The 22,420-nt window shown below is 47.7% G+C and overlaps 3 protein-coding genes across 5 annotated transcripts; 2 read left to right on the plus strand and 1 right to left on the minus strand.

Moving 5' to 3' along the window:
• Positions 1-6,029: 6,029 nt before the first annotated feature.
• On the plus strand, positions 6,030-9,270 carry LOC120659242 (putative disease resistance protein RGA3; the record flags this gene model as incomplete). Its single annotated transcript, XM_039937315.1, has 2 exons — positions 6,030-7,773; positions 8,430-9,270. A coding segment is annotated over one exon (1,077 nt), but the record flags the coding sequence as incomplete, so codon positions are not given.
• Positions 8,630-9,328, plus strand: LOC120659074 (ubiquitin-like). The gene is made up of 2 exons (XM_039937138.1): positions 8,630-9,013; positions 9,311-9,328. Exons 1-2 carry the CDS (start codon positions 8,630-8,632, stop codon positions 9,326-9,328), a joined length of 402 nt encoding a protein of 133 aa, XP_039793072.1.
• A 399-nt stretch (positions 9,329-9,727) lies between these two features.
• Positions 9,728-12,430, minus strand: LOC120659240 (pentatricopeptide repeat-containing protein At3g06430, chloroplastic-like). Of its 3 annotated transcripts, none has more exons than XR_005668947.1 (3): positions 11,544-12,430; positions 10,124-11,382; positions 9,728-10,035 (listed from the first exon to the last, which is right to left on the minus strand). XR_005668947.1 is itself a non-coding variant. In XM_039937314.1 (3 exons), the coding sequence occupies exons 1-3, from the start codon at positions 12,135-12,137 to the stop codon at positions 10,273-10,275; spliced, it is 1,623 nt and encodes a 540-aa protein (XP_039793248.1). In that variant the 5' UTR covers positions 12,138-12,429; the 3' UTR covers positions 9,728-10,272. The 3 variants fall into 3 exon arrangements, 2 of the variants coding, with proteins under 2 accessions (XP_039793248.1, XP_039793247.1); XM_039937314.1 differs by having other exon boundaries at positions 9,728-11,382; positions 11,544-11,717; positions 11,799-12,429; XM_039937313.1 differs by having other exon boundaries at positions 9,728-11,382.
• Between the last annotated feature and the right edge of the window lie 9,990 nt (positions 12,431-22,420).

A 22,420-nucleotide genomic window follows, 5' to 3' on the forward strand; every position in this document is an offset into this window, starting at 1 on the left:
AGAGAAGTTGCTTTGGTTTCGAATCTTGGCTTTAATTTGCTCTCTGTTTCGCAACTTCTTGATGAGGGGTTTCAGGTTCGCTTTAAGGAGGGATGTTCGCGTGTTCTTGATTCCAGGGGAGATTTGGTTTGCCGGATTACACCTCGCGATCGGGTTTTCTTGGTTGACTTCTCTGGAACTCCTTTTGGCCCTTTTCATTGCTTGATGGCTGGTCCTTCTTCTGATCTGTGGAAGTGGCATAGGAGACTTGGACATTTGAGCTTTGACTTGTTGTCGAGACTGAGCTCATTTGGCCTGATCCGAGGATTGCCCAAATTGAAGTTTGAAAAGGACCTTGTTTGCCATCCGTGTCGCCACGGGAAGATGATTGCCACTTCACATCCGCCTGTTAATCAGGTGATGACCTCTCACCCTGGAGAGTTGCTACACATGGACACTGTCGGTACTTCTCGGGTGATGTCTGTTGGTGGGAAGTGGTACGTTCTTGTGATCGTGGACGATTTTTCTCGCTATTCTTGGGTCTTTTTCATGAGAACCAAGGATGAGTCTTTCGAGTTTGTTCGAGACTTGATCTTGAGGTTGAAAAATGAGCTACCCCAGGCCATGCGAGCGATTCGCAGTGATAATGGCACAGAATTCAAAAATGCTCGTTTTGACGCCTTTTGCAGTGATCAAGGGCTTGAACACTAGTATTCTTCTCCCTACACTCCACAGCAGAATGGAGTAGTAGAGCGGAAGAATCGGACGCTGGTTGAGATGGCGAGGATGATGCTCGATGAGCATAGGACTCCTCGCAAATACTAGGCTGAGGCGGTTAACACCGCTTGTTACGTGTCCAACCGCATTTTCTTGCGTGCTTTCATGCACAGGACTTCTTATGAGTTGCGGTTTGGACGCCAGCCCCGTGTTGACCATCTCAGAGTTTTCGGATGCCGGTGCTTTGTGCTGAAAGATGGAAATATTGATAAGTTTGAGTCTCGCTCGTCTGACGGTGTTTTTCTCGGTTATGCTTCTCACTCTAGAGCGTACCGTGTGCTGATTATTGATACTAACATCGTCAGAGAGACTTGTGAAGTCACTTTCGATGAGACTGCACCGTGCAATTCTTCTGTCTTTGAAGTTGCAGGAGATGATGAGCTCGGCACCTCCATCTTTGAAGATGAGGAGGAAGAAGCTGCAGAGGGCGACGCTGAGGCTACCACGCGTGATGTGGACCCAACTATCTCTGCCACGAGCTCGGACGATGACGACGGCCCCAATCCGACTACGTCTACTTCCCGGGGGCTGATCGAGGAGGTGACTCAGGCTTCACCGGCTGCACCTGAGGAGGCACCAGCTTTGGTTGAGGAGGAGGCGACTTCGACACGGGAAGCACCGTGACACATTTAGCGTCGCCATCCACCTCAACAGATGCTAGGTGATCTCAACGAGCGAGTCACCAGGTCCAAGGTAACAAGTATCGCTGGCTTTGCTCATTCAGCGTTTGTTGCCTCTTTTGAGCCCAAAGATATTGGACATGCTCTTTCTGATTCTAATTGGGTCAATGCCATGCATGAGGAACTTGAAAATTTCGAAAGAAACCAAGTTTGGGTCTTAGTCGAGCCTCCACCTGCTTGTAATCACATCGGAACGAAGTGGATTTTCAAAAACAAGCAGGGTGAGGATGGGTTTGTTGTTCGAAACAAGGCTCGTCTTGTTGCACAGGGATTTTGCCAAAAAGAGGGTATTGATTTTGAGGAAACTTTTGCCCCTGTTGCTCGTTTGGAAGCTATTCGAATCTTTCTTGCATTTGCTGCTTCCAAGGGTTTTAAGGTTTTCCAAACGAATGTGAAATCTGCCTTCTTGAATGGTTTTATCGAAGAAGAAGTTTATGTGAAACAACCCTCTGGTTTCGAAAATCCCAAGTTTCCAAACCGTGTTTATAAACTTCAAAAAGCTCTTTACGGTTTGAAACAGGCACCTAGAGCTTGGTATGATAGATTGAAGACCTTTTTGCTGGCTCAGTGCTTTAAAATGGGATGTGTTGATAAAACTTTGTTCCTCATGCGGTCTGGCAATGATTTTTTATTAGTTCAGATATACGTGGATGATATTATCTTTGGTGGCTCTTCTCATGCTCTTGTCTCCAAGTTTTTTTAGCAGATGTCCAGGGAGTTCGAGATGAGCATGATGGGTGAGTTGCAGTTCTTCCTCGGGCTGCAGATCAAGCAAACTCCTCAGGGCACTTTTGTCCATCAAGCCAAGTACACTAGAGACTTGCTGCGGAAGTTTGACATGAGTGACTTGTCTCCTCAGCCGACTCCGATCAGCACATCTACGGCGCTTGATGAGGACTTGGACGGCGAGACGGTGGACCAGAAGGAGTACAAGAGCATGATTGGCTCTCTCCTGTACCTGACGGCGACGCGACCGGACATCTAGTTCGGCGTCTGCCTCTGCGCGTGGTATCAGGCTTCGCCGCGCACCTCCCACAGGCAGGTGGTGAAACGCATCTTCAGGTATCTGAAATTCACCCCTGAATTTGGTCTTTGGTACTCTGCGGACTCTTCTCTGGTTTTGGTGGGCTTTTCTGATGCCGATTTCGGTGGATGTCGGTTGGATCGCAAGTCGACATCCGGCACTTGTCAATTTCTTGGTACATCTTTGGTGTCTTGGTCCTCTCGCAAGCAGGCTAGCGTAGCGCTTTCTTCCATAGAAGCTGAGTATGTTGCCGCTGCTAGCTGCTGCTCCCAGATACTTTGGATGAAACAAACATTGCAGGATTATGGCTTGAGTTTCAGTAGGGTTCCCATCTTTGTAGACAACATGTCAGCCATTAGCATTGCAAAGAACCCTGTCCTACACTCCAGAACCAAGCACATAGACATCCGATTCCATTTTCTGCGAGACAACCATGAGAGAGGACACATAAACATGATCCATGTCCCTTCAGAGAGGCAAACCGCAGATATCCTCACCAAACCGCTAGAGCAGGATACCTTTGCTCGCTTGCGAGGGGAGCTTGGGGTTTGTTACCCCTTTTGATCGCTGACTTTTGTTTTGGTTAGCTTGGTAGGTCTTTGTTTTGCTTCTCTTGGTTTTCTAGGTTTGGTAGTTGCATTGTGCATATGCATTGTACATGTTTGCATTTTGCATTGTCTCACTTGCACTAGCATTCTTGTATACATTGCTATGATCTTCTAGTGCCTGCTAGTATGAGTTGATAAACCTGATCATGTATAGCTTGCTTCATTGTGTATATGACATCATCTGAGTTAAGCTATTTTGATTTGACAATATGAAAACATGATCACCCTGTTTTGGCTACTAGCATGTTAGGGCGTGTTGATATGCTTTGCTATCTTATTCATGCTAGTATAGCCTTCTCGTTCAGCAATTCATACTTGAAATGATCTAAATTTGATAAAATTGCTTGAACTGTTCTTGAAATGGATTGAAAAGATCCAGGTAGGATTGCTTGTCGCACTGATCGAGCTTTCGGTACGGCTCACTTTGCACTTGTGAGAACCCGGGCAAGGCTGTGCATGACTGAAACGAGTGCTTTAAGCTTCTGATTGTCTTTTGGCATAGGCTTGGCCTTGTTGCTAAGTAAAGCATGACAAGCTTTCAACCCCTGGCATTAAGAATTGATTGAGATAAATTTGATTGAAAAATGAATGTTGGCAACTTGTTTTGGCTGAATTTGGCTCACATGTATGAGTTTGAGTAGCACCGCTTTCCATTCCCTACTTGTTAGTGCTAGATTATGGGTGATGCTTTTATTTCTCCTAAACTGAACTTGCCTAGCTCTAGACTGATTTGATATACTCTGTTGAGCTAGATGCAGGTCTTGTTTATGGATGCACATGTGCTTGTGACTAGATGTTGCGCATATCATTGTATCCCTGAATGCTTTCACTTACACCTCCTGCATTGCATTCATTGCATAGCATCTATTCAGGGAGAGTTTTAGCTTCAGGTGGAGCTTTAGCTTCAGGGGGAGCTTTAAGTCTTTTTAGACTTGATATGTGCATGTGCCAACAAGGGGGAGAATTTTGGGAGAAGTGGTCGAACAAGGGGGAGACTTGTTTGATTTTGAAAAACTTGTTGCGCACAAGGCTTTGAGAGTGCATCATTTTGGGAGAGTTGCACATGTGAGAGGGAAAATCTTTGGTTTGGGAGTTTCTGCTTTGATTTGGCTCCTGGTTTCCTCGTTTTCCCTTCTCTTCCAGCATGACTGCGCCGAGCGTTACCTCTGTCTTTGAGGAGTCATGTTTTGGCATTTGATCGATTGCGTCGAGCCGTTGCTCTTGTCTTAGGGAATCGATCTGTGCTTGAGTAAGTGATTATTCTTGATCCTTTTGAGTTTTTTGTCACTTGCTTGAGTTCTTCACTTTCTTGCTTCTCTTTTTATAACTTCTCTGCTTTCAAGTGGTGTGTTGACAATGCACTCATCAAGGGGGAGATTGAGGAATGTTGAGTACTCTATCCTGCTTGTGATGAGTGAATTGTCAACCGTGCGGTGTGATCGTGCGCTTGGTCTTTGGATTGCAGGTACACGGGCGTCGAGTGTTGACGGGGAGCTGCCGTGGAGGTGCTATGGCCGATGGACCGTGCGGTGGACGGCGGTGAAGGGCAGCCGGGACCGGAGGTCGGACTAGGCGGCAGCTATGGCGTCCACTCCTAGATCGAGGGCGCAAGCGGCGATGGAAGGCGGGTTTCTTGGTTTGCGTCACAAAACCAAGGAGGCGGACGGCGGTTGAAGACGCCAAGTCGTGGAGGCACGGGCGTCGGTCTCTGGACTGACGGAGGCGACGGGCGTCGACGGGCGTCGACGGCGTCTAGGGCCTCGCTGCGGGCGAGGAGGTGACGGGCGTTGGGCGGCGTCTAGGGCCGTCAGGAAGCCGAGGCGGGAACGGTGTCTAGGGCCACGGTGTGGAGGCGGGAATCTTCCCGCGCGTGAGGTTTTGGCGGTTTTCTCAAAACCAGCCACCTACCCGGGTTTCGCGGACCCTCCAAAACCGCGGACTGGATCTTCATCAAGACGGCGGCATCGCGGAGAAGACTTCATTTCGAAGAAAGAACCTCGGCCGTCGGATGAGATCGTGTACAGGGGGTGCTGCAGGCCAACCGGTCTGACCGGTCCCGCGGATATAAATATCCCTTCACTTGTGTTAGGTTAATTGCGGCTTTTAGAACTTGTCCGTGAATTCTCTGTTCCTCCAGGCCGCCGCCCCTGTGTCTCTCTCCTCCCCGTTCCTCCCTTTAGGGTAGATTTACTTAATGGATTGTTGAGACCTTGTGTGAGATTTGATTGAGAAAGGAGGCCATATCCTCCTCGTGCCCTCTGGGCTTTTGAATCGATTCAATCTCATCGTTTTTGTGCCCATTTGTGATGGATTTTGGTTTCATTTTTGGTGCACACGATTGCAATGGTTCCACGAGTTCTTTGCTGTGATTCCCGTACTTCTAGCACTGTCCTAAACCCTCTGGAATCACTAGCTCGTTCGAATTCGATTTCTTGAGTTCTAGAGAAAACCCCATCCCTTTTGATCTCATCCCGAAATTCTCGTGCTATGGATATCTTTAGGGTGAGATCTCTTGGGGATACGTTCTTAGGGTAGGAACGAAGCTTTCCTCCAAGTTTCATTGAATTTGAACGCAATTTGCTCGAGATTCGCGGTTTGAAGGTTGGATTTCGGGGGTTTTCTGGGTGCCACCGGTCAGACCGGTAGGCAAGACCGGTCAGACCGGTCTGCTAGTTTTTGAATAGCCGAGACCGGTCAGACCGGTCCAGTGCACCGGTCAGACCGGTCCTGGCAGATCAGTTCTGCAGTTTCCCCGATTCGCTTCCGATTTGCTTCGTGTTTTCGCTCGTTCGTTCGAGACCTTTTGTGTTGGTTTATCTTTTCAATAGATACTCCAAACTTTGGTCAGAACGCTTTTGGGCTTGGGTGATTTTGGGACATAGGCCGACGATTCGAATTTTGAAGGAATTTTGATCGGCTCTCATTCACCCCCCCCCCCTCTGGTTGCCGGCTTCGGTCCTTCATGATGTGAATGAGTTGGTCGTTTTCTTGATGAGCTACCCTCGCCTGTATCGCCAACCTTACAGCATGCATATACTGTTGGGTAACTGCATGTTTGGCCGCCAGATGGAAGTAGAACTTGTCATTAGTTTCCTGTTGCACAAACAATCCCATGGTTCTGAAGAATTGGAGGTCCTGCCAATGGTCGGTCCTGCCAGAGTCGGGAAGAGCACCCTTGTTGCTCATGTTTGCAGGGACGAACGAGTCCGTGATCATTTCTCAGAAATCTTTTTCCTGCACAGCCATGAGGTTACAGATGACAAGCTAGCTTTCAGAGAAGGATGTAGAATGAAAGATCAGAATACCGTGCCAAAATCGAACAAAGACAAGATATTGCTAGTTGTTGTTGAGTTAGCTGGGGATCCTAAGGAAGATGCATGGAGTAGGTTGTATCATGCTTTTAAACGGTGTGCTCCCAGCGGAAGTAAAATCGTAGTCACCAGCCGATCAGACAAAGTTGTAAAATTTGGAACAACGCCGCCTCTAACTCTTGAGTATCTGCCCCATGAGGTGTATTGGTATTTCTTCAAGACGCTTACATTTGGAGGCATGGATCCGGAGATGCATCCAAGGCTCATGCAACTGGCCATGGAGATAGCCAGAACGCAGAATGGTTCCTTTGATGGCGCACACATCACTTCGTGTTTGTTAAGGGGCAACTTTGACATTCAGTTTTGGTCCAAGGTTCTGAGCTTCTTGAGAGGGTTCATCCAGAAGCATGTCTCCAAATTCGGTGAGCATCCACTTTATTCTCTGGGCCAAAATAGACCTACAGAAGTTGGGAGAATGGTTACACCTTCTCAAGAACTTGTGATTTCTCATCAGTATCAATGCTCTTCACAAGAGGAGGTTCCAAAGATAAGACTCCAAGATGTGATGTATGGAAGTGTTAAGCCTCATGGTGAAGTTGATGTCCTATCATGGAGATCTCAGATACCGCCATACTATAGCTACATCGCTACTTGCGAGATTAGAGAGCTAAGAACTACAGCTGCCAAGAGGAAGCGTTCTATGAAAGATGGAGTAACAGTTGGTTAGTTTCATCATTGTCTAGCGTGCATATGTAGGAATATATTTTTATGTTCTTACTTTTGGTAGGCCACAAGTTACAGCATAGTCAAAATGAGTAAGAATCTGGAGCTCAGAGGCGACGTAGTTGCTTATCATCATGTAGTTGAAGTTTGGTGTTTGCTTATCATCATGCTTGAACTTTGGTCCCCATGCCACGTTCCTCCGGATGGTTGACCTCTATTATCTGATACATGTAATCAGGGGCGGATACAGGAGGGGGGATAGGGGGGCTCAAGCCCCCCTAAGCTCCCCTAATTACACGTAAAACACTGTAGCAAGATCTCCAAATCACCATTAAATCTTCACACAAATCAACATCTCTATTGTTTCAGCCCCCCTTGCCTCCAATCCTGCATCCGCCACTGCATGTAATTAGCCAAACTCAGCTATATTATATTTTTTGCAATCCAAAACGTTGAATTCGATGAGGTAACTTGGCCCGGCCCAGTAGGTTTGTCAGGCCTTTTGATCCGGGTGATCGAGCCCAACAATCTCTCTCCTCTCCTCTCGTCTTCTCCGACTCCGATCCTCTTCTTCTCCCCAATTGCACACAGAGGCGGCAGGAAACCGATAGAAAGATCCAGAGCAAAAGGAGGCTCTTGGGTTCGTTCATCTGCGATCCCAAGGTTAATTGGTAAGGGATGCCTCTCGATTCTTCCTTCCTCTCCATGCATGGTTTGGTTTCATCACACTGCTAGGAGGACTCCGTGCGTGATGATGATGACTCATCTAGGGTTTTGCTATTAGATTCTTGTTTACTTAGACATGCTGCTCGATCTGTCAGTTATTTGTTCTATTTATTGCTTCGTGCGTGCTTAATCAGTTTTGACCCTAACATACAAAAATCGGATCATTTATTTAGAGTCGACTAGTAGATTATGTATGGTTGGTTTATTTAGATCATCAGTGTTTCTCAGATTTTTTTTTTGTTGAGAGTTTTAGGGGAGAAAACCCCAGCCTTAAGAACTGCATGCCAAAAGGCCAAGAACGCTCAGAGAATTGAAAAAGGGTGATCATGATCAATATGTATCGATTTTGCGTTAACCAGTCAATGTTTATATCCTTGATTTATTATTTCCGTTTGTTATATTCTACTGAATGAATCATGTCTCTTCCAACTGCTTCTGTATGTTATTATATATCAATTTGGTACTGCAAATTACCCTGATTGCTGTAGCATTACTAGGGGCTATTGCCTTCAGTTCGTTCATTGCTCCCGGTGCTCATCTACTCATTATTGTTCCTTACCATGTGAGCCACTTCATATTCATATATAAATATATAATGCAGGTGCTGATCTTTGTGAAAACCGTCACCAGCTCGGCCACGATCGGTAACGTCAAGGAAAAGATCAAGTACAAGGAGAGCATCCTATCAGACCAGCAGCACCGCATCCACCTTGGCAGACTACAACTTCTAGGAGTCCATCCTCCATCTCGTGTTCAGGATCGAAGGTGGTTTATTTGCAGACGACCACTGGCAGCAAGGCCATGGAGTCTAAGGATCAAAACAAGGAGGTCGCTTTGTCACAGCAGCAGCGCGACCGGCTGCATCTCATCCAGTATCTCAGGTTTGCTCGGAAGCAGCGCGAGGCCGGCCTTGCCGTTCCTGACTATAACATTCAGAAGGAGTCTACTCTTCACATGGAGCTCAGGCTGGGGAGGGGCATGACGATCCTTGTCAAGACTATGGCACACACTACCATGATGCTGGAGGTTGAGCTATCTGACACAGTTTTTGATGTGAAGAAAAAGATCCAGGACACGGATGGAATACCAATCAGGGAGCAGCGCCTCATCTACACCGGCAGGCAGCTCATAGACAACAGAACCCTAGCCGACTACGACATCCAGAAGGGATCCCAAATGCACCTGGTAGTCTGGTGCTATTTGTTGGGAGGATATATTCATCCACCCAACTATTTGTCTTATGTAGATTACTTGCGTATGTGTGCATGGCGGCCGGTTATGGGCCCTAGCTAGGGTATAAGACTCAATAATGCAAGATGCTTAAACATGGGTCTTTGAAGTGAGAGAATGTTGTGGCATCGTCTTTTAAGCACCTGCAAAAAGGTTAACCCTTCCTTTGCAAATGGGTGCTTACATAAGCTTAAAGATAGATTTGTCTTAAAGGTTTTTTGCCCCCTCTAAGTGCTTTTTACTGCCTGATAGAGGTCTATGTGCCAGTAGAGCTTGCCAAGCACATTGATGCTGTAAATTGTTCTTGAACCCTTTTTTTTCCTGTTCTAACTCTCAAGGCATATAGGCTGGAATTGTCCTGGGAATTCTGAGAAAATGTGCTCCCTCTATTTTAACATACATGGTGTTTACTACAAACTAATTGGTTAATTAGGTTGTTCGAGATAGGAATGGCACTAGTAACATGTTACAGATAGGAATGGCACTAGTGTTTCAAAATCAAAGAAGCTACAGTCTGCTCCTAATTCTTGTAGCTGATTCTGACCTGGTCGGTCCTGGATAAACACTAACTTTATGCTTTTCCATGTCTGCTCACCATAATGCAATTCTAGCCATACTAGTAGGGCTACCATGTGCCCTCCAATTGATTATCTAACAAAGCATACCATGTGCTCAAATTCTACTCCATTCCTATCTGTAACATGTTACAGTCAAGATATATCTTCTTCTTTATTTGGCAAAAGAGTCAAGATATATCTTTTATAGGTACAGACAGGGTAATCGAAAATTTTACTATCAGAAACTAAGAATTCTTTATTCTTCCAAACTTGTGTATAGTTCTTGCCAAAAAGGATCAACAGCAATATTGAAGCCATATACTGGAGAGACATACAATTTTGTTTCCATTTATCAATTCCGTGCTAAACTCAAAGCATCTCAAGTTGTCTGGGGAGCTTTCAAGCCGTATGACTTCAGACCTACACACATTACCATCACATTTCAATTGATACAGAGAAGTCCCCAGAGTTCACAGAAATACAGTTGCCAGGAGATATAGATACTAACTTTGAAGGCCAACAGACAAAATGGAGTTGGAGAATGGCTGCCACTCTGCTTGGTTACATTATCAACTCCAAACTTGGACAGTAGGGAAGTTTTCCACCAATGCAGCCAGGCTTAAATATGTCTGAACCATTATTCAGTCAGCGAGTCAGTTACACTATGACAAGATCAGTTGGAGCCAAAGTTGGGTTCTCCTGATGCAAAGCATAAATCTTGTCGGTCATCCCTTCCTTCCGATAAGCTTCCACCAAGATAGAGTATGTCATGGCATCCGGATCACACTGCTTATGCTTCATGTGCATGAAGACCCTCTCCATCTCCATCAGATCATCTGCTTTTGCACATGCACCAAGAATAGCATTGTGGAACGATGTATCTGTGGGCACACCAAGTTTCTCAGCAAGCTTAACCATGCCCACAACCTTATGGAAAAACCCTGCTTTGCTAAACCCATTTATTAGACAACAGAAGGTCTTTGTATCTGGCTTCATCCCCTCAGAGCGCATCTGGTTAAATGTGTGTTCCATGTTTTTGGCATCACCCGCCTCAGCAAATGCCTCAATCACATTGTTGTATGTGGCAGTGGTCCATGGAAATGCTAGCTTGCGCATGTACTCCATGACTGCAGACATCTTATCGTACATCCGCTTCTTCCCATAGGCACCAATGAGAATGTTCAGTGTGCGAGTTTCCGGTTCGATGCCATAGCTTCGAAATTTCTCATACCATTTCTCCATCGCTTCCACCTGCCCCCTGTTTCCAAACAGGCTTAAGATAATGTTCATTGTCCAGACATCCGGCTTGCAGGTCGTGCTGTCGAGCATGTCAGAGAGCACTCTTTCCATGTCATCCAACCATCCAGCCTTTCCATACCCGCTGAGGACAATGTTCTGTGTGACCGTGTTGGGTGATATCGAGCGCTCAGCCATGTCTTTGTACATAGCTTCAACAAGGTCAAATCTGCTGGCATCAACACAGGCCTTGATGATGGTGCTGTAGGTGTAGTCGTCAGGCTGGCACAGTGGAGAGGCCTTCATGTCGGTGAGGAGCTGGAGTGACTCATCCAGTAGGCCGCTGCGGCAGTAGGCCCCAATCAAGGCGGTGTAGAGCTCAGGGGTGGGTTGGCATCCTTGTTGCAGCATCTCGTCGAATAGCTGGTGCGCTTGGGCGGCCTGGCCCGATCTGCCAAGCAGCACGATGAGCTTCATGTAGGTGCCCTCTTTCGGATGGTAGAATGGCTGCTCCTTGAGCATCTCGAAGACCTGCAAGTACCAATTTACCATTGGCGTCAGCATCAGCATTGCGAATTCCTTTCCTCAAACAAGAAATTGATACTGACTAGAAATTCATGGGAGCTGTGGGTTGTTGGAGATGATGGAGCAATTCAAGCAAGGGAAAGCAAATGTAACGGGGTGGTGTTTACCTGCACCGCCTCTCGCCAGTTCTTGGAGTTGATGCTGTCGGCGAGGGCCTCGGTGACGGTGCACGCCCACGCCTTGGCGTCCGCGCGGGCGTCCAGCCGCTTCTTGACGTTCTTGAGGGGCGTCCTCGACGCTTTCGAATCGTGACCGGCGGAGGTCCCCGGGAACTCCCCCGCCTTCCAGTGCCGCTTCTCCTGCGGTGGGGTGGGGCGGCCGCCGTCCCTGCCGCCAGCGGCCCCCGCCGGGAAATCCCCCGCCTTCCAGTGCCGCTTCTCCTGCAGCGGGGCGGCGCGGCCGCCGTCCCTGCCGGAGGCGGACCCCGCCGGAAACTCCCCCGCCTTCCAGTGCCGCTTCCGTTCCGGGAATTGGGATGAGTCTGAGGGCCGGCGCTTCTCTTGCGGCGGGGCCGGGCGGCGCTTCTCCTGCGGCGGGGTGAGGCGGCCGCCGCCGTACCTGCCGGCGGCCGACAACACCCCCACCTCCGCTCTCCCCGGCACCCCAAGGCCCGGCCGGAGAAGACGCGGCGGCGGCATTCGGGAGTTGGAGAAGAGAGCGGAACCGGGAGAAAGGGAAGCGGTGTAGGCCGGCGGACCCATTGCTATGCGTGTACTAGATTGAAGAGAGAGAAGGGGGGCGGAGAAAATGGCTGCTTAGCAGGCCGCGCGCCGGCGCCGTCCACGGACGGGTGCTCGCCGCCGCACCGAGCGCGCCATTGACAGGTTTATGAAGCTAGGAGCGGGGAGGGATGAGAGCGAATTCAAGCTTGCACCTCCGCCGCAGCGCCGGCCGCTCTCGAATCCACACGCCGAGCTCGCCGAGGGAGATGGCCGGCGAAGGGGGAGATGCAGAGTAGGGGATAAGGGTCAAACCGTCAAAGAGAAGATAGGTAGGACTGCGCCCTCTGACGTTGTGGGCCCACAGGTCAGTGTTCTTTGAGCTTTGAAAAAAATCTATAGGATCATGGTCTACTTGTCATTGAGTTGCAGCTCGAACCACATGTATTATCGAGAAGGTTTGGTGAATCATATGCCACGGAACGGAACTAAGGCAATCCAACTTTTCTTTTTTTACAAATGTTCAGAATTCAGAGCTTGTTCTCCATGAGTGTGAAAAAGTTTGACCCAACAAATTTCTGTGGTTAAATATTCATCATCGATCATTCGTTTCTGCCATGCTAAAAGCACAGGACGAAACAAAGGTTTATAGTTACCCTCTCCTCCTTTCCCCTTGCTACAGAGCGCCGAGGCGACACAAGGGCGAATCCCGTTTTCCCCGTCGATTCGTCGTCACCCCCGCCTCTGGCGCCACCGCCGGCGTCGGAGGAGGAGGGGAGCGTGACGAATCGACGGTGGATTTGTTTTTTCCCTGTAATCTAGTATAGCTAGTTGCTAGGGTAGGTTTGGGGTGGCGCTTGTCAGATGGGCGCTGCTTCTTTTGTTGCTCTGGGTCAGTGCCGGAAGTGGAGACGAAGGTGGAGCAGGTGTCTACGCCGGTGTCTTCAGGTTCCGCGTCGACCCATGGAGAATAAGATTTCCTCTTCGCTTTTCCGGCGGTGGTGGTAGCTGCGGCGTCGTCTCCGGCAAGGCTCGAGTGAGGTTAGCTTTGGTCCTCCTCGCTTTGGGGATGGATCTTTTGTGCTCCCCCGTGAGCTTGTATGCCCTTGGGGGCTTGTCTTCCTCGCCGGGTTTCGTTTCGCCGGCGGCATATTCCCCTTTCCTGTCGGTTTGCTTGGGTCTCTCCATGGCGGGCCGATGCGGACTTGCTGCTAGGCTGCTGCTGCTCGTCGGTGGTGGCATCGGCTTCTCCTTCCACTACTGTTCGCCGGGGTGGTGGCCGTAGGGGTGGTAACGGGCCATGGCCCTAATGGCCTCTTCACAGCCCAATAAAGCCCTTAAAATTTTTAGTTCAAAAATACATATGTTTAGAGCCCGGCTCTTTTAGGGCCCGATCCTTAGATTTTCTAGTTCAAAATGTTGGGCCCTTTACCACCCCTAGGTGGCCGCGGCCTCTGGTCGCTGCGCCGGTGATGGCGGTGGCTGCTTGGTTGCTGGTGGTCAGATCCGGCAACGGCGAAGGTGGCATCGTTGTGACGGAACCGCCAAATTAAAAGTCTAATTAAGCGTAATGGCCGTCATTTGAACACATCGGGCGCATTAGCGTAATGGCTTAATTTGGCGATCCTTTCTCAACCCACGGCCCGATCGAAACAACACCGGTAGTCCCATGCGAAGGCGGGCGCTGATGGTACAAGCACAACGAATACTTGAAAATACAACACGTGACATAATAGGATAAAACACACTTTTACAAACCAACTTCGAATACAATAATTTTACAAACCGGGTTTAAATACATACTTGATATACAAGTCTTCCAACTATTAAAACTAGAATTTATGCAAAGGAAAAAAAACTATACTACAATGCCCCTAGAGGTTCAGCCTAACACCACCGGTCAGACCGGTGCATCCCACCGGTCAGACCAGTGTGCATGGGTTCCCCACGTAGACACCGGTCAGACCGGCCCCAGCAAAAAGAGAGGCTGCACACTCCGCCCCCAAGGGTGCAACCCGCCAAAACTCTAGTCTAGGGGTCTCGCTCTACCACTTCCCACCCCTATGCATCTCTGCGGATAAATTTAACGCAGCAGGGGCAGAAATCCACGTCCGAGTGCCCTGGAATAAATTGGATAGCAACAAACCCTGAGCAACTAATACTCAGCAAGACTTACCCGATCAGTGGGTATAACTTAGCCCACATATCTAGAAATGCAAGACATTTGGCTGGTGGTTTCTTTTGCAGAAAAGCATCTAAAAGTGGATGTTTATTTTCCATATTTTAGCTCCAGGTTCTATATAGATTAACCTCAATCTAATATTTGCACAATTCAACTATTGCACACAAGGTGAAGCAATCATAATAATTCATGGTGTTCAACATTATATATATATATAATTCACCATCTAATATTTTTCTATGATGCAGCAAAGAGATCAAGGCCCTCATATCCGCGAGACACGGCGAATCGATTCGATTTAACCTTGCAAGGTGGACCTAACCAACACGGCACACAAAAGCCCCGTCGGACCCCACGCACCAACTTTTCCCCTCCCCGCCTCGAACTACAGGAACCAGCCCAACAACATATTGTCAGCCGAGCTCAACGTGAGACCACCAAAAGTAAACATATGCATCCCCAATTCTCCGCGACTACTCGACTCGCCTGAGGAGTTGGGTGCGGGTTCCTGTACTTTCGAAACAAAGCAGTACTCGGCTTACCGGTTTCGACTACCTCCTACTCCCGGTATGCGGTTAGTACAGTTCAACCCCCGATCAGCACTGCCAACAACGACCGGTCCTTAATCGACACGGACGGAGCTAAGACACCCAGGAACCCTGTCCTGCTGCCATACCTATATATCATTACTATCCTCGTCCGGTCTCCAATTTCCATATTAAATTCAATAACTCTTGTACTGGAATATAATTATACCATAAATCTCGCGAGTAACCGGAAATTACTCGACTTCTAAATATCCTATATCTCGCGAGTGACAAGAATCACTCGTCTTCTATCGAGAATTATTAGCATAGCATTTCTATCGTCCTATACATACTAGTATAACTCAAGAAAACCTAGGGATCATGCAACTAGGGTTCCAAACAATTCCTAAACCTAATGCACAAGTAATAGAAACATATATATAGGTGTCATAATTTAAAATAGTAGGATGTGCACCGGGGCTTGTCTTGCGTCTGCTGCTCAGCACTGGGGTGAGTCGGGCCTTGGGCCGACTCCCCACGATCCTCCTGCTGCGGGGCTTGCCCCTGTGGTCCCTGTGGCTCCGCAACCACCTCGTATACGACCTCCTCTGCGGTGGCTGCTACACGTGTACATATGCACATGATTTGAGAATGCATGCATGATTTATAAAAATTAGAAATAACCAATATCCAAATAAAATTCCTAACTAATTGCACCAACAACTACCTAATTGACCCTCTCAGCCACTGCCCCACCGGTCAGACCGGTACCCCACACCGGTCAGACCGGTCCTACTTAACCTAGCCACGCTACTGGTCAGACCGGTCCATCCGACCGGTCAGTCCGGTCCTGCTCAGACCAAAAGCTGGAATCCATGGTGCGGCAAAAATCGCCCATCACTTCTAAAACCCTTCTAGACACTGGTTCCTAGATACATTTGGATGTTTTTGACTAGAGGAAAATACCTAAAACCATCTAGAAAAGGAGATCGAACCATCCCTAGCTAAAATACCTTGGATGACCTTTTTCCCCGCGAAGAACTTGGATCCTCAGCTCCCCAGGGAGGGAATCACGAAGAGAAAGCTCTCCCACGCCGGTTTGATCCTTCCTTGGCCTTGGGAATCAAAGGAAAGGGAGGATTTGGGGAGTTTAGGGCTTGGAGTGGGATGAGCTCGGGGAGAGCGAGGGAGAGAGCTGGTGATGATAAGTGAGTTGTTGGGAGAGAGAGAAGAGTGGTTTAAATGATGTGGGCCCAAAACCCACAAAACAGGTTCAACCGGTCAGACCGGTCGCCCCGACCGGTCATACTGAACTGAGCCAAGAAATTTGATCAGTGAGTTTTATCATTTAGGTTTTTCTCAAAACTAATGGCTGGGCTTAGTCTTAATTATGGGTGATTAATATCTGAGGTGTTACAATCCTACCCCCTAAAAAAATCTCGTCCCGAGATTTAGAATGAACGTGCCAAATTGAAAGGTAGGATTTGGTGGATACCTTGATATGCTTGTAGCAATTCAGGACATTTAGACCGAACAAATTCCTCCATCTCCCAAGTAGCTTCCCGCTCGGAGTGATTACTCCATTACACCTTATAGAAGTTGCTCGTTTGATGTCGAGTGACCCGGATCTTGCAATCAACAATTTTCACTGGGTGCTCTGGATATACCAGATCGGGCTACAATTGTAACTCTTCTATATCAACAATCTTGGTGGGAACACGGAGGTATTTCCTGAGCTGAGATACATTGAATATATTATGAACTGCGGATAAATGAGCAGGGAGTTCCAGACGGTATGCCACTGGCCCACATTGCTCGACAATAAGAAAAGGCCCAACAAAGCGAGGTGCAAGCTTTCCCTTCACCCCGAATCGCTGAACGTCTTTCATTGGAGACACCCGCAAGTAGACATGATCCCCCACTTGGAACAAGACAGATTGACGTTTTTTATCCGCGTAACTCTTTTGTCTGGATTTTGCAATCTTTAAATTTTCCTGAATAACCTGAATCTGTTCTTCTGCTTCACTAACCATGTCGGGCCCAAAGAAGGTTCTCTCCCCAGCTTCTAACCAATTCAATAGCGTTCTACATTTCCGTCCATATAAGGCTTCAAAGGGATCCATTCTGATGCTCTCTTGATAGCTATTGTTATATGCAAATTCGGCCAAAGGCAAACACTCATCCCATTTTTGACTATAGGTAACCACACATGCTCGAATCATGTCTTCTAATATTTGATTTATCCTTTCTGTCTGGCCGTCAGTCTGGGGATGATAAGCCGAACTACGGAGGAGATGAGTGCTGAGGGCAGTGTGAAAGTGCTCCCAGAACCGGGCAATGAACTGAGCACCCCGGTCTGAAATGATTGTCTTTGGAATTCCATGCAGACTCACGATACGATCCATATATAACTGGGCATATTGCTTCGCTGTATATGTAGTCTTTACCGGTAGAAAATGGGCCAACTTGGTGAGACGATCCACAATAATCCATATCGAGTCATACCCCTTGGAGGTTTTGGGTAAGCCGACAATGAAATCCATACTGATGTCCTCCCACTTCCAGGATGGAATACTCAAAGGCTGCAGAGGGCTGGCTGATCTCAAGTGGCTCGCCTTAACCCTCCTGCAGGTGTCACACTCGGACACATATTTAGTGATTTCCCGCTTCATCCTTGTCCACCAAAATTGCTGTTTCAGATCTTGGTACATTTTATTGCTGCCCGGGTGAATTGAGTACCTAGAGAGATGAGCCTCATCAAAAATCTGCTTCCGAAGTTCCAAATCCTTAGGTACTACCAGCCGGTTCTTAAACCATAACACACCCTCGCCATCAAGCTGAAAACATGCCACACGAGGGTCACTTTTCCTAAGCCTTTGCATAATCTTTCCTATGCCAATATTATTTCTCTGAGCAGCAATAATTTGATCCCGCAGTGTTGGAGTGAGGGTAATGTTGGTAAGTGTACCCTCAGCTACCATAGCCAGATTCAACTTCTCCATCTCTTGACATAGAGTTGCATGCATAGGTGTTGCTAAGATGCAGTTGCAATTTGCCTTTCTGCTCAATGCATCTGCCACAACATTGGCCTTACCCGGGTGATAATGAATTTCCATATCATAATCCTTAATCAACTCTAACCACCGCCTCTGGCGCAAATTGAGCTCACTCTGGGTAAAAATATACTTGAGACTCTTGTGGTCTGAGTATATATGAACAGAATTGCCCAGAAGGTAATGGCGCCAGATTTTCTATGCATGTACCACTGCTGCCAGTTCCAAATCATGAGTGGCATAATTCTCTTCATGTCGCCTGAGGGCTTTGGAAGCATAAGCAATCACCCTCTGGTCTTGCATGAGTACACAGCCGAGGCCCAGTACTATTACATTTAATACATATCAAGGGCCGAATAATAGCCGACTGGATTAAACAGGGGTGAGGAGACAGTGGGGACTCGTACATGATGCATCACAATATACATCAAAGGGCCGAGTAATATCCGGCTGAGCGAGGACAGGGGCCGATGTTAAGAGATTTCTCAATGTCTGAAAAGACCGCTCACATTTGTCGTCCCAATTAAATCTCACCCCTTTCTTGAGTAATTCAGTCATGGGCCTAGCAATTTTTGAGAAGTCTGGAACAAACCGCCGGTAATACCCTGCTAGCCCAAGAAAACTCCGGATCTCTAAAACAGACTCTGGAGTCTTCCAATTCAATACATCTTGAATTTTGCTGGGGTCCACAGAGATACCCGCCTCAGAGATAATATGGCCCAAGAACTGAACCTCCTTAAGCCAGAAATCACATTTACTGAATTTAGCATATAACTTATGCTCTCTGAGACGCTGGAGAATAATGCGAAGATGCTCAGCATGTTCTTCTTCATTCTTGGAATATATAAGAATGTCATCATTGAAAACCACAACAAACTTATCCAGTTCAGGCATGAATACCGAATTCATGAGGTACATGAAGGGAGTAGGGGCATTCGTCAGCCCAAATTACATAACCAGATACTCATAGAGCCCGTATCTGGTGGAGAAGGCCGTCTTGGGAATATCCTCAGCTCTAATCTTTATATGATGATAACCAGAGCGGAGGTCGATTTTTGAAAATACCTTGGCCCCGAATAGCTGATCAAACAGAATATCAATTCTGGGAAGGGCATATTTGTTCTTGATTGTGACAGCATTCAAAAGTCTATAGTCCACACACACCCTGAGGATTTGATATTTCTTCTTAACAAAGAGCGCTAGACAGCCCCAAGGCGAAGTGCTAGGATGAATATATCTCTTACCAAGCAATTCTTGCAATTGCTTCTTTAACTCAGCCAGCTCATTCGGTGGCATCCGATAAGGTCTTGGGGAAATTGGTGCTGTACCCGGTTGCAATTCAATGGCAAACTCCACCTCACGATTAGGTGGCATCCCAGGCAAATCATTTGGAAAGACATCCGGATACTCACATACCACTGGTATGTCTGCTAGCTTTTTACCCTCAATCTGATTCACCGTAGGTGTCAAAGACATATGATCTCTCAAATGTAAGGTCATACACCCATGAATAGAAGATTTGATGTGCACAGATTGTGAGGTCGTGTCCAGACTAACTCCCTGACCCTCCATCTAGTTCATGCCCAATATCATATCTATCCTTTGGGTTAGTAACATTATCAGGGCCGTATGGAAAAATTTTCCTTGTAACTGTAGGGGTATTTGCTTGACAAATTGATTGGTGATTAACTTTCCCCCAGGTGAGTGAATATGGTACGGCTTGGGCATACTCTCTATCTTCAGCCCCAGTCTAATAGCACACTCCTTGCTAATAAAAGTATGAGATGCTCCAGAATCAAACAGGACAGTAATAGGATATTCATTCACTGAAAACATACCCGACATCACCGGAGCGCCCTCAGGAATACCCTCGATGGTGGTGTAGTGCACTTGCCCCGGCTTGAAGTGGGCCACACTCTGCTTCTGACTTTGCTGGCTCGATTACTGGCCTTGCTTGGGTGGCATTGGGCAGTTCCGTGCAAAGTGACCCGGCTGCCCACAGTTGTAACACGGAAACAAATTGGGGCGCACCCAGACCTTCTGCTCATTCTACTGAGGGGCAGGAGGCCTGACTGTCCCCTGTGGCTGAGTGTACTGAGGGGGCCTGTATCCCCACTGCTGCGGTGGCTGGTGCTGAAAGGGGGCACGCGGTGCCCCGGACTGCACCAAGCGAAACCTCTGGGGAGTGCTGCTCGAAGATCTCGCCGCCGGCGCCTTTCTCTTCTTCTCTGCCTTGTAAGCCAAGTGGGCATCATCCTGAATGACAGCACCGTTGACCAGCTCACTGAAGGTGTCAAACTTGACCATAGCCAGACGATCTTGGAGCTTACTGCTGAGCCCCTGCCTGAAGCAAGCCTGCTTCTTCTCATCTGTGTCCACGTGGTAGCCCGCATACTGCGATAAATTGTTGAAGGCCTGGGCATACTATAGGACACTGTTGTTACCCTGTTTCAGGGCCAAGAACTCTGTGAGCTTCCTGCGAATGACCCCTGCAGTGATATGATGTGCCCTGAAAGCTTCATTGAACTGTGCCCAGGTGAACCGAGTGCCCTCGGAAAACATGGCCACGTGATTGTCCCACAAAGTGCGTGCGGGACCCCTGAGCTGCTGGGCTGCAAATCCGGCCTTGTCCCCATCATTGTACGGGTGCAGGGTGAACATGGACTCTATGGTCCGGAGCCAGCTATCCGCTTCCAGTGGCTCATCTGCTTTGTGGAACAGTGGCGGTTGAGTGCTCAGAAACTGCTCATATCCGAGGACAGCGGGCTGGTGGTGATGTTCATGCCGTTGCACTCTGCCCTGCTTCACAATCTCCCGAAGGATTGCCGTCTGCTCATTGCGTCCGGTGAGCATGGCCGCAATGGCCTGAGCCAAATCGGGAGGGTTCAGGGGCCCTGCTATTCTGCATTCAACCATGATTGGATTAGTCACATTTTTCTGATTACATAAAAATAATCCTGACAGCAACTAATATCCGAATCATGGAAGAAATCGCATAGAACAAATTATTTGAACATGACTTAGAGGCCTCTGTCTGCGCTCAACCGGTCAGATCGGTGCATGAAACCGGTTAGACCGGTCTGCATGGTCTGCATGACACTGCACGGGGACCAACCGGTCAGACCGGTGTCAAAGACCGGTTAGACTGGTCACCACCCAGAACTAAAACTCTCGGGGTTACACCCGGGTGACAACCCTTGACTTAAATTCATAAACACAATTGAAAATAATGAATGCCATGATGCATGACATACAACAGAAACTTTCAATTGCAAAGGAAATATAATGACATGATGCATGAGCGTCCTACGTTAATCTCTCAACCAAACTGAACATCTACTCACGATTGTAACAACACTATACATGGCTATTACGAGTAATCCCACCAATATCATTAACAACTTTTATCCTAAGTCAGAAATTCATTTTTAATTTGTAATATCTGTAAATAAGTCATGCTCGTACCACCCCCAGTGTGTTTCGACTCTGATACCAGCTGTGACAGAACCGCCAAATTAAAATTCTAATTAAGCGTAATGACCGTCATTTGAACACATCGGGCACATTAGCTTAATGTCTTAATTTGGCGATCCTTTCTCAACCCACGGCCCGATCGAAACAACACCGGTAATCCCACGCGAAGGCGGGCGCAGATGGTACAAGCACAACAAATACTTGAAAATACAACACGTGACATAATAGGATAAAACACACTTTTACAAACCAACTTCGAATACAATAATTTTACAAATCGGGTTTAAATACATACTTGATATACAAGTCTTCCAACTATTAAAACTAGAATTTATGCCAAGAAAAAGACTATACTACACTGCCCCTAGAGGTTCAGCCTGACACCACTAGTCAGACCGGTGCATCCCACCGGTCAGACCGGTGTGCATGGGTTCCCCACGTAGACACCGGTCAGACCGGTCCCTCCGACCGGTTAGACCGGCCCCAGCAAACAGAGGGGCTGCACACTCCGCCCCAAGGGTGCAACCCGCCAAAACTCTAGTCTAGGGGTCTCGCTCCACCACTTCCCACCCCTCTGCATCTCTGCAGATAAATTTAACGCAGCAGGGGCAGAAATCCACGTCCGAGTGCCCTGGAATAAATTGGATAGCAACAAACCCTAAGCAACTAATACTCAGCAAGATTTACCCAACCAGTGGGTATAACTTAGCCCACATATCTAGACATGCAAGCCATTTGACTGGTGGTTTATTTTGCAGAAAAGCATCTAAAAGTGGATGTTTATTTTCAATATTTTAGCTCCAGGTTCTATATAGATTAACCTCAATCTAATATTTGCACAATTCAACTATTGCACACAAGGTGAAGCAATCATAATAATTCAAGGTGTTCAACATTATTTATATATATATATATATATATAATTCACCATCGAATATTTTGCTACGATGCAGCAAAGAAATCAAGGCCCTCATATCCGCGAGACACGGCGAATCGATTCGATTTAACCTTGCAAGGTGGACCTAACCAACACGGCACACAAAAGCCCCGTCGGACCCCACGCACCAACATTTCCCCTCCCCGTCTCGA

The sequence above is a fragment of the Panicum virgatum genome, chromosome 2N, assembly GCF_016808335.1.
Source record: "Panicum virgatum strain AP13 chromosome 2N, P.virgatum_v5, whole genome shotgun sequence".
NCBI lineage: Eukaryota > Viridiplantae > Streptophyta > Magnoliopsida > Poales > Poaceae > Panicum > Panicum virgatum.